Genomic DNA, 13090 nt, shown 5'->3' with positions numbered 1-13090 from the left:
GCGTGAGTGATGACACAAAGCTTACATTGTGTTTCTACACTGTTCACAGTTTAAAATTAAATGAAAAAAAACTACATTAAGTATAATAGCAATACAAAGTAATAGCAATATTAGCAGCAACAATAACTATAATACAGGTTTATACTTTTGTATTTTCATACAAAAAAGCACCATAAATATAGAAACTTTATGAATCAGGTGTATGGTGAACAGATGAGTCTTTAAAGGAACACTTCACCGTTTTTTCATATTAAACTGTTATTCCCTTAACTACCTCTCACGTTTCAATGCGTGCACGTTTCAATGCGTGCACTCACTGGCTCTGGTGTGCGGCGCTACTTTGATAGCACTTTGCTAGCCCAGTTCATTCATTAGGATCCAAATCCTAATGATCTCTGTTTAGATCCTAATGAATGAACTGGCAAATCAAAGTAGCGCCGCGCGCCAGAGCCAGTGAGTGCACGCATTGAAACGTGAGAGATGTATCAACTCATCTTAGTTAAGGGAATAACGTAGTTTAATATGAAAAAACAGTGAAGTGTTCCTTTAAACAATCTGTTTCCCAGGGACACATTAGCTTACCGGTAATTAGTCTTCTAGCTAAGAAAGATATTTTGAAAGCTACTGATACTTTGGGCTTAAATAAATAAAGTGCTGTTAAGACTCAAGTATGATGATTACAAGAATCCAATTTTGCGCAATACAGATACTTTTGGTCCCAAGAGGCTGTCAGTGGATGTACTGGATCCAGAGTCTGATAATAGATGGATGGCAGTTCTCAGCTGGAGTCTGCATCAGGAGATGGAGCAGATTCCACACAGCTTCCTGATCTCCTACCACAGTGAAGGAGCTGAACCACAGACCATCTCTACAGAGTCCTGCAGCACAACTCTTACAGGCCTGCAGCCAGACACGCAGTACACTGTGACTGTCTGTACTGAGCTCCAGGGTGGAGAACAAGTGGAGAGCAAGAAGAGCAAGTCTGTATCCACCACCCTCTACACAAGTGAGTTTATTTACAGTATAAACAATACAATAATTACTCTTCAAACTGAAATAACTCAAATTTGTTTGACATGGTACTGAAAAGGTCTTAAAAAGCCTTGAATTTAAGTTTGAGAATCCTGGGGGTACCCTGAATGTTTATCTGTTTATTTGCATTACCTTGTTTTTTGCATGACACATTGGTATTTTGTAATGTCTTTGACACCTTGTCAACATCACTGCCATCTATCAAATGTCTATAAATGATAGATAAGAAACTCATTTAAAGGCAACCATTGTTAGGTGTTAAATGATTTAGATGTTATAGGGACACTTCACCGATTAGTATTAAGCTTTGTATCTTTAGAAAACCAGTCATGTTTTTCAATGGTCGTGCATCATTCCCTCAGTTTGCCTTGAGATGGGAGAAATACGGATTTCAATGTTGGACTTCCTGCTTTCAATGATGTAAAAATCATCATTTTACATCATTGAAAGCAGGAAGTCCTATTCATGGGTTTCATTGAAATCCGTATTTCTCCCATCTCAAGGCAAACTGAGGGAATGATGCACGACCATCAAAAACATGACTGGTTTTCTAAAGATACAAAGCTTAATGCTAATTGGTGAAGTGTCCCTTTAAACAAAAAAACATAATAACTGGTTCACTGTGCAGTGAGATGTGTATTGTGCCCTGCAGCAAGAAATGACTCTAGATTAAATATCTTCTTTGCTGTATCTATTGTCAGGTGAAAGAAGGATTGTGCTGCTCGGGAAAACAGGTGACGGTAAAAGCAGTGCTGGAAACACCATTCTGGGAGAAAAGGTTTTCAAAGTAGATGCTTGTTACGCCTCAGTGACAAGCCAGTGTGAAGCTCACAGTAGCATAATCAATGGGAGAAAATATACAGTCATTGACACACCTGGATTCTTTGACACAGATATTCCAGAGGAGACTTTAAAACATGAAATAGCTAAATGCATCATTCACTGTGCTCCAGGGCCTCATGCCTTTATAATCCTGATGAGAGTGGGGAGATACACAGTTCATGAGGAAGAAATTGTAAGTAAGATTCAGGAATTATTCACAAATGTTCTTCAGCATGCAGTGATTCTTTTCTCACATGGTAAAGATCTGAATGGCCAGACTATTGAGCAGTTTGTAGAGGGTACCTCGGGGACAAAAACTCCACTGAAGGACCTTGTATTAAAATGTAGTGGCCGGTGTCATGTCATAGATAATGAACCTGGGAATATTCAGGAAAATGGGGAAAGTAGCAACAAGGCTGAGTTAATAAAGCTGTTCAACACCATAGAAGAGATGGTGCAGCAGAATGTTGATGGCTATTACATGAATGAAATCCTGACATCAGTGGAGGAGGCCATACAAGAGGAAATGAAAACTGTGATGGTGATGCAACCAAACTTATCTTATATTCATAAAAGAACGGCAGCCAAGTCGGGACCTTGCCAGAAACTTAAACATTTGCTTCTTAAATATAGCACTAGCACTAAGCTTTCTGCATTACACCTATTAAGAGAACTATTTAGTCCAGATGGCACAATTTTGCGTTGTGTCTTACTTGCCATGTTGTCAATGGTCATGTTGTCATGTACATAAGAAAATGGTAGTTCAACTCAAATTTTCAAGGCAACCGACTGCACTGAATTTTTGTGTTGAAGGCATCAAGGCATAATTTATAAAAAAAAAAATTAATATATATTTTTTTGGCCTTTTTGCCTTTATTATTATAGGACAATGAAGAGGTAGACAAGAAGCAAGTGGGAGAGAGGGATGGGGTGGGATCGGGACATGACCACAGGCTGGATTCGATCCTGGGCACTCGGACCTGTATATGGTACGAGCACTGTAGCAATTATTAATGCTACAATTGTTAAGTTGCGTCAGCTAAGTTTTTCAAGTCCTGCCAACTAATTTTTTGTTACTGGAATTTTTAAGTCTGTAAAAACACTGAAATTTAATTGAAATAAAATTCAACCAAGTAACAGTGAGGCTGAAGGCCATACTGTTTTTGTCATGTTGTCATGTAATTGTTTGTTGTTGCTTCAAACCAACATGTAGATGACCGTCCACAACGCCTTAATCCTGTGCATTGGGCTTAAAGTATTGAATGTGATTGCGGCAGGAACAGATATGCACATCCTTAGTGATGTCATTGTGACTATGACCTTCCTTTTTGCGACCAATACTCCAGTTGCAGCTTTTATATAAATTTGTAAGGTCCAAGAACCTTCACTTTATAATCTTCCCCAGGAAGAAGCACACAGTGGGTGTTTAGGACAATACTAAGGGCCCAGCAATGACAGAGGGCCCCAGAATGTCTGTCCCTCATAGGGCATACATTCTCTAGCAGCATACCTGCAGACACACAATGCAAGAAAGCATTGAGAGCCCAACTTTGTGACACCACCAAGGAGCCAGATTAATGCTAGTTGAGAAAGCAGTCAATTTCGCATTGCACTCTAAAATTTATTTATATTTTGATAAGGGTCCTCTCCTCAGTGGTAACCATGACAACATTCTGTCAAATAGTCATTTTGTTCAACAGTTGAGCTATGGTATACACATCCAAAAAAGCCACAATAAGTAGCTAATGAGAAAAAAATAAACATTATAACAAGAGAATAACATTTACCCATAATTCCTACAGGGGATGGTAATCTGAGTTAATTCATATAAACAATAAAATAATTACACTTGAAACTGAAATAACATTGTGCTCAAATTTGTTTGACATGGTATGCACAATGTAGTACATTATTATTGATGCATATTGTCAAACTGTGTATGAAGTACTTGATTTCTTGTTTTACACCACTTTTGATAGCTACAGTCAAATAACAAAGGATCTATCATCACGGCCTCTATTTAGGACTCCCAGAAACAACAGTTGCATAATACAATTTGTAACAGGTACTAATGGATTATCACCTCAACAACATGTACAAGAGATCATATTCATTGGAAAATATGTAATTCAATAAATTAATAATATATTATTACATACTCAAAATATGCACAAATCTCATTACATAATTTTGCAGTAAAATACATTATAATAATGGACTGATAGCAGAACTGATGCAATCACTGATAGCAGTACTGAAATTGATGTGACTAATGGTGCTAAAGTGACAGAATGCTAGGTTACTTTCTACACATTACGGGCAAGCAGACGTTCAAAGACCTGTACGTGTAGACAATTCATATAATGTAAATTTTTGGTAATCTTGGAGGTGCTAAGGTCTACAACATACCATGTTTGGGTCAAAGTGCCATGGGGATCCTATGTCCCCTAGGGGATCCTCAATCAAATCAAATCAAATCAAATCAGGCTTATTGGCCATGTACATTTGCATATACAAGGCATTTATCTCTGCATTTATCCCATCCATGAATTAGTGAACACACACATCACACAGTGAACACACAGTGTTGGGCTGAAAAAGGTTGAAGACCCCTGCTCTACTGGCTTTGCTAAACAGGCCAATTGGTGTACAGTCACTAAATGTACACAGAAATTAATTTCTTGTTAATTTTGAATATGTCAGCCAAAGATGCCTGCAATTACAACTTATTTTCACACCTTTTTGCGTCTTCATTTTCCATTAGGTTGTGCTATACCACAAATGAGTGGGTATGGAATGAGATGGTCCCTTGAGACCAACATACAGATAACTTTGACCGTCCTAGGCCCTACAGTACTTGAGATATTATATTCACAAAAAACTGTGTCCACCCTACCCTTCTTTTGGGCGGTCTGGTGCAGTAGGTGGACTGCAATGACAATCAATGGTTCCGTGTCATCCTTATGGGGCTACATGCCCACCAAGTTTCATGCAGCCTGATCTTTTAGTGTAAAAAAATCCTGAAAAAAACCCTTTCATTAAACCTATATGACCACCCCTTCGCTAGTGCATTAGCCTGGCTATCACCAGACCAAGCTTGAATATTAATCTGGGGAGTCTGCTCTGTATTTTCTACTGCACAAGAGGATCAATGTAGCCTGACGAGCCAGACCCACATAAAGATGTAGGGTCTGGGAACTCACCGTAGTCAGGGCTCAATCGGAGGGGTGGGATAAACAGTTGTCTTTCAAATTCCATCTCCGCAATAGGATAATGCTAAACGAATCATCTTCTTGTTTTCAAATAGCAGGATGCGTTACCGTCGCAACTTCTTGTCGCATGTCAGTCGCCATTATGTTAAGCCCGCCCACCGACTTTATACACGCTGTGATTGGATCGCTTGATTTTCCAGCTCTCAGCTCCTAAGCTCTATGGATCGTGCCTAGACTGCCCAGCCAGCCAAATTGCATTTGCTGCCGCTAGGGACGTCTAGATTTCTAGTCTAGGATCAATGGGCATAGTGTAAATGACTCTCTATGCATTTGGGTAGTCCTTCAACCACTCAAACCAATCCGGGTGCGCCAGGTGGATAAGCCAGTTTGTGATTGGTCCCCGCAGATTTGTAAGGGAAGTAGGATAGAAAAGTGTTGAGGTTTCCAGCCTGAGCTGCAGGGCAGAATCTGATTGCCGGCATATTGGGCTAGGTTTACCCAGATAGACTATAATAATAAGATAGACAATAATGTTTATTGTTCTAATGTAAGCCAGCGTTGTGCATAATATGCTTGTCACTTGGAGGAGACTTGTAGATAGCTAACATTGCTGCTGATCTACACTATGCATCATAATGTCAGAAAAGCATGGGGTTGTGTATAATAGTGTAACATTTATTCACCATAACTTAATAAAGTTGAAGAGGCTCTGAAATGCAGGTTAAGCTTATTTGTTTATTTGCATTGTGTTTTACATTCTCAAATGTCTCAAATTGTGTTGTGTGTTATTCTTTCCACAGCAAGCTGTGTGCATTGTGCCCTGCCGCAAGAGATTAGTGCCCTCAATGATTCTAGATTAATTATCTTGTATCTATTGACAGGTGAAAGGAGGATTGTGCTGCTCGGGAAAACAGGTGACGGTAAAAGCACTGCTGGAAACACTATCCTGGAAGAAGAGCTTTTCAAGGTTGATGCTGCTAAGCACTCAGTGACAAGCAAGTGTGAAGCTCACAGTAAGATAATCAATGGGAGAAAATATACAGTGATTGACACATTCTTTGACACACACACTCCGGAGAAGACGTTAAAACAGGAAATAGCTAATTGTATCGCTTACAGTGCTCCAGGGCCTCATGCTTTTATTATTGTAATGAGAGTAGGGAGATACACAGAGCAAGAGGAAGCCATTTTAAATACGATTCAGGAGTTGTTTACTTCAGATGTTTTTCAGCATGCAGTGATTCTTTTTTCACATGGTGAAGATCTGAATGGCCAGACTATTGAGAAGTTTGTAGAGTTCACAAAAAGGACAAAAGACTCACTGAAAGATCTTGTAATCAAATGCCATGGCCGGTGTCATGTCATAGATAACAAACACTGGGGAGATCAGGAAGAGGGAGAGAGTAGCAACAGAACTCAGGAAGCAAAGCTGTTCAACACCATAGAGGAGATGGTGCAGCAGAATGGAGGCGGCTTTTACACCAATGAAATGTTGTTATTAGTGGAGGAGGCCATACAAGAGGAAATGCAAAATGTGATGAGACAACCAGACATTTTATCTTATGTTGATATAAGAATGGCAGCTCAGATGATTCTGCCTACATTCTCCCTATTTATGCTATTAATAGAACTATTTGGTTTTGGATACTTTGCGTGATGAAATACGTCGTTTCATCCTGTCCAGGCGTCGTGGAATTAGGGGAGCATGCAAAAACAAAAAAACACAAACACCCCTTTCATAAAACACAGATCAATTTAACCTAATTGATAACACTCAATACCTCAACTTATTGTAGTATACATTTAAAGGAACACTTCACCATTTTTATATTAAACTATGTTATTCCCTTAACTAAGACGAGTTGATACATACCTCACACGTTTCAATGCGTGCACTCACTGGCTCTGGTGCGCGGCGCTACTTTGATAGCACTTAGCTAGCCGACTTCATTCATTAGGATCCAAACAGAGATGAGGTTAGAAGCGACCAAGCACCTCCATGTTTTCCCTATTTAAATACAGTTACACGAGTAGTCACACGACCAAGTATGGTGAGGCAAAATAAAACATGGTGCATTTCTAAGCAGGTAAGACGGATAACTATTGTGTGGCGGAGTAACAATTGGGAGCACTTACACTCGGCGCAGTGATATCCTCACTCCAAAGTGAAACTGAAAGTGCAAGAGTGAGGATATTACTCTTACTGCGCCACACAATATAGTTATCCCTCTTACCTGCTCAGAAATGCACCACGTTTTATTTTCGGGGGACAGTGTAAGTCATTGTCTTACAAAAGTGTCTGCTGAATTTAATGTAAAGTAATAATAAGTTTATTTAAATTGGAAGTGAATACTAATCTACATGTATTAAAGAGATAATTAACATTACATTTTCAAATACAGTATTATGTGTATGCTTTTCTGTATATTCGATTCTATGCATCAACTTGGCTTTGTTTGAGGGGCCTCCGTTGAAATCCGGCGGATTCTTATTAATGTGCTTGCTATAATTCACTGAACTCACTATTAAATACATTTATAGTTTTTTAACTACTCTCCAATTTAACTGTTCAGCCATCCTACCATGGTTTATAGTTTATATGTGTCTACGTACTTCTGCTCAGTTTCTTTTTCCTACAGTACTCCGTCCAGAATAGCTTGATCCGCCCTCGTTTAGTTGCAAGCCTATCGTTATCGTACTGTCCCCCGTGGTTAACATATGTCATTACCAAACGTTAGTGATTGAACTCAAAGAATTTCAAACTTCAGACAAGCGTCCACCATCCAGGAAATAAATGTTTGCCAATGTACCTAGGCTAGACTCTCTGCAAAGTCAGAGAGTCTGGTATCCAGGCTAGTTTATATGCAGTAAGCATTTGATTGTCAGTATGCATTTTGGATAATCAAAAGTCCTATGGGGAATCTACATAGGGCATTTTTAAAATGCATGAGCATACCTTGGCAAATAACTGCACTCAGCTTCACAAGACCTGATGCTAGGGCTCAGTTGTATCAAGTGACCTAGAGGCTGATGTGGTCAGTGCTTCCCTCTGCTGTAACTACAGGACCCTTCAAGAGTAGACTCACTGGAGTCATCAAGTCATCAAGATTTTGATCATCAAGATCAAGTGACCTACTGTAGAGGGCTGAAATGTGGTCAGTTCAGAGATGCTTGCAATCTGGCAGAAAGAAAAAAAGCTATATTCTAGACTCTCTGTGTCAGTTCATCATACAGTTATTCTGATTGTCTCTACAGAAACATCTGTGTCTCAGCTTTCCAAAGAGGTCAAGCATTTGATTATACAGTGCCCTAAGCAGGGCTGTACAGTGCGAGCAGGTCGTCGCATTTGCGAGTAAAAATATATTAGTGAGAGTATAAAAAATAATATGCTCGCACACATGCGAGTGCTGATTTCAACTCTTTCATTCGCATTTTGCTCCTAAAATGAATCCACACCAAGTGGATCAAAGTATAGTACAATTTTCGCGCATCAGTATACAAATTTCAGAGTTGACAACTCTTACGCACCTGGCTAGACACTCACGCTTTCAGCATCAACCTCACGCTCTCACTCACATGCAAGAAATGTCACTCCAAATCCATTCTTCTTTTTCTTCAATCTGTTTGTTATCAGTTGGTGACTATGTAGCGATTACCGGTGAAACAGTAAACCATGATAAAAATGTTGACTATAACAATTACCGTGTTGCTCCCAGACAAATATTATTATTATCACGGTTATAGGCTAAACACGGTGTGGAAACCGTGCGTTAAATTCCTCTCAGCTTCACCCAAGCCTGCATTTTACATAGGCCTGGTAGACTGGTAGGCCATGGTATCCCACTGATTCTATTGTCTAAATTATGCATTTAACCACGATTCGGTGTAGGCTACATCTGCTTTAAAAGGCGGAACATTTTCATCCCAAATGTGCGCTGTATCACTCTGCCACTCTGCGTCTTTTTATGGCTACGTTCACATTAAATCCATTCCACTAACGTTATCAGGACAATACCGTAACGTTTTATGTTGAGCACTGGTTTTCACTCATCGGATATAACAGATATACTGTAGGCTACCAAACTCCAAGACAAGTCATGGTAGAGTAAGTTAAGCACCCAGCCTACATCATAGAAGTTAACATTGCTTGACACTCATCTTTTCTATTACACCGGAAATATTTGTCTTTACCCTTGTTAGTTTTTTGAACATTCATGTTATTTAATGAAAACATGTATCCTTGAACTATGCGTGACTATTTTCCTAAAACCGAATGAAACCTAATTATGTTCATGTAGGCTACGGTACTCCTTAAAGTGACAGGCACTCAATTAGACCTACACACCACCCCTGTAATATCATTAAATACAGTGTAATCAATATGAAGTATTCAAATTACTTTGAATTTTAAGCTATTGTAAGTAATTATGCAGAACCTATAATGCTAATTGTTAACAAAATGTATACAAATTCTGAATTCAAAATATGAATAGAAACCAGACAAGCCATTTTCTGTGTGTGTGGAGGGTTTGAGCAGACTAGGATTGCCACTGCTGTTAATAATCTGTATCCTGTTTAAGGCAATAAGGTTTTCAAGGAAATTTCATAGTGCTCCTAATTTTTTTTCTGTCCTCATTTTTTTTAATTTAGGAGCACCCATGCTCCTAGTGAAAAAGCTAAGCGTACAGCCCTGGCCCTAAGTATTGGAACACATGCTAAAATTGACTATAAAGAGGAATATAAAAGCATCTTTTGGAAATTGCTCTTAAATGCCTTAAATAAACAAAGAGGAAATATCTAACCTTTATGTTTAAGATTTTTTTTGCCAGTTATTTCATGGATCCAGGACACAATGCACCCTGATAAAGTCCCCTTGGCCTTTGGAATTAAAATAGCCCCACCTAGAGATTGGCATGGTTTTATTTCAGTTGGCCTATTATCTGGTTTGATTTGCATTGAGCTAGCCTGACGAGCCAGACCCACATCAAGATGTAGGGTCTGGACACTCACCGTAGACAGGGCTCAATCGGAGGGGTGGGATAAACAGTCTTTCAAATTCCCTCCCCGCAATAGGATAACGCTAAACAAATCATCTTCTTGTTTTCAAGTAGCAGGATGCGTAACCTTCTCTCTCCACGCAATAGGATAACGCTAAACGAATCATCTTCTTGTTTTCAAATAACAGGATGCTTTACCGTCGCAACTTCTGGTCGCATGTCAGTCACCATTATGTTAAGCCCTGTGATTGGACCGCTGGTGCTGGGGGTTCTCAGCTCCCTGGCTCAATGGATCGTGCCTAGACTGCCCCGCCAGCCAAATTACATTTGCTGCCGCTAGGGGCGTCTAGATTTCTAGGCTAGCATTGAGCTAATAGGTTAAAGGGATAGTTCGGATTTTAAGACACGAAGTTGTATGGGTTCCCTGTCAGCAACGTAGTGCATCAGCACTGACTTACCCCCGACAGCGTCCTGTGAGCCGAGATCCAGCCGGTTTTTGATCGTTTTTGATGCCGGACTATTTTCTTCAGCAAGTTTCTGGGGTCACGAAAGTAAAGTGTTTTTCTTCTCAAAACCATATGCGTTCAACAGAGTGATATATTTGCACCACAAAAACGTTGTCCAGCTGTCAGTAGCGCGCAGTGATAGGAATCGCGAAAAATAAGTAAGTGATAACGAGGTTTGAATTTTTCCTGGACAACGTTTTTGTGGTGCAAATATATCACTCTGTTGAACGCATATGGTTTTGAGAAGAAAAACACTTTACTTTCGTGACCCCAGAAACTTGCCGGACTACTTTCTTCAGCAACAAAAACGATCTAAAACCGGCTGGATCTCAGCTCACAGGACGCTGTCGGGGGTAAGTCAGTGCTGATGCACTACGTTGCTGACAGGGAACCCATACAACTTTGTGTCTTAAAATCCGAACTATCCCTTTAAGAATAAACCTTTAATATATAATTTTCCTACTTTAAGTTTCTTGATGTTGATTTTAGTGCAAAATACACTGCTACAGGAACACATTGTACACTGCAAAATCTTGATAATTTGATGAGTGAGCCTGCTCTTGAAGTGTCCTGTAGTTCCAGCAGAGGGCAGCACTGACCGCTCATGGCCAGATCTCACCATAGAACCATTATGGCACCTCTGGCGATGTGAGAGAGCAATGATTTTGACTAGAGCGGAAGAGAAAACAGAGTGGAAAGACACCCATAAGAGACCATGGCAGCACTTTTTCATGTGCCAGGTTATGGTAGTTTTGGAATTTAGATCGGCCAATCACCCCAGATAGCAACATTAATATAGTGTGAAATATTGAAACTACGTTGAAGCCTGACGTTGAAGTGATATTGAAAGTGTCCCCTCTGTTTTACGTTGAATCAATATTGGATTTTCAACTATACTGATACATGTGATCTTGTGAAGTGCTGTCCCAATCCCAAATACCTGATGTGTACTGTATATCATCGAACAACTGATTGAACAGTCACAGAATTACTATGTAAGGGATTTGTCAGGATTACCACTATAGAGAAGACCATGACTTAAATACATGGACATTTTAGAGTACATACAGTTTTTCTGGGGTGCAATGCAAAATTGACTACTTTCTCAATTAGCATTCATCTGCCCCCTTGGTGGTGTCACAAAGTTGGGCACTCAATGCTTACTCACATTATGTGCATGCAGAGGTGCTGTTGGAGAATCTGGGCCCCACTATACAGTTTTTTACAATCACTTTGCTACTATTTTCAGAACCTTGATGACATTTTTCAAAACTCAAAACAGTTATCACTTGTAACACAGGCTGTCTAATGTTCAAAACATTGGATTGTGCATTCACATCTTCAAAGAAATCTTGCACTTGCACAATCATTGGTTCAAAAACAAATTTACTGTGAAATACATACAAACATAACTATAGATCACCCGCACACAATCAACCGATAGTTTCATTGTGTCATTGTTTGTACAATCATTTGATATGTAATATGTAACAATCAAAATAGGTGATACAGGTTTCATTATGGTACTACATGTACAGTAGGCCTACAGTAAATAAATACATCTCTGTAAAAGTACTGCAGTAGAATACTACAGACACAGTGTCATCGAACAAAGTTTGTAATATATTGATGTAAAACACTACAGTAGAATCACAACATAGGTTTATTTGAATTACAGTAAAGTAAAAATAATTACAGTAGCTATGAAATAGAAAAGAAAAAACAGCCTGATGAAAATATAAAATATGAAAAATGTGTTTTATTTTACAGTTTTTTACAATCACTTAGCTACTATTATCAGAACCTTGATGTCATTTTTCACAACTCTAGACACAAAACTCACAACCAATGATCAAAATGGACATTTTTCAGTTTTGTATCTAGAGTTGTGAAAAATGACATCAAGGTTCTGAAAATAGTAGCAAAGTGAAAAACTGTAATATTACTGAGGGTTTCTAATAGGCTATATATTGTTATTGGGGGGGGAAGCGAGAGCTCTCTAGTGAATCTCTAATGTAGATTCCCATTTAGATGATGGTTGAATCACCATTGATTCAATGTCAATGTGGTTGGTTGAAAATCCAATGTTGATACAACACAAAACAGAGGGGACACTTTCAATATAATTTCAATATCTTTTCAACATCAGGCTTCAATGTTGTTTAAACTGAATTTTGCTATCTGGGACTTGGTCAGCATACTAAAAAGCAGGCCAGCCCATCAGGAATAGATTTTAAGGCAAGTGCATTTGTATCGCCCAGGGATGCTGGCTGGACCCCAGACGCACCATATGTCTTCTGACATATAGAGAGAGTGTTAAATAACAATAGTACAGCCTATGGGAATAGAGAATACACTTGTACAGCCTATGGGAGCATACAGTACACAGAGAGCTATATTGAGTGCTGTACACTGGAAACCTAAAGCAATGCAATTACACCGTAAGTCTAGCAGACCCAGAGCCCAGTGAGGTGCCCAACGTTCATGGTAGGAAGCAGATCAGATCTCTCTCTCTTTTCCA

General features: G+C 39.3%; 1 protein-coding gene across 1 annotated transcript in view; it reads left to right on the top strand.

Moving 5' to 3' along the window:
• Positions 1-13090, top strand: part of LOC134078959 (fibronectin-like) — a 33851-nt gene that overhangs the window by 11920 nt on the left and 8841 nt on the right. Inside the window, exons 10-12 of the mRNA XM_062535123.1 lie at positions 707-1006; positions 1734-1766; positions 5948-6172. Of these exons, the coding sequence (XP_062391107.1) occupies positions 707-1006; positions 1734-1766; positions 5948-6172 (558 nt within the window). The remainder of the gene's footprint in view (positions 1-706; positions 1007-1733; positions 1767-5947; positions 6173-13090) is intronic.

This window comes from Sardina pilchardus, chromosome 4 (assembly GCF_963854185.1).
Source record: "Sardina pilchardus chromosome 4, fSarPil1.1, whole genome shotgun sequence".
Lineage (NCBI taxonomy): Eukaryota > Metazoa > Chordata > Actinopteri > Clupeiformes > Clupeidae > Sardina > Sardina pilchardus.
The sequence above is the reverse complement of the archived record's forward strand: the minus strand, read 5'-3'. Positions and strand labels throughout refer to the sequence as shown.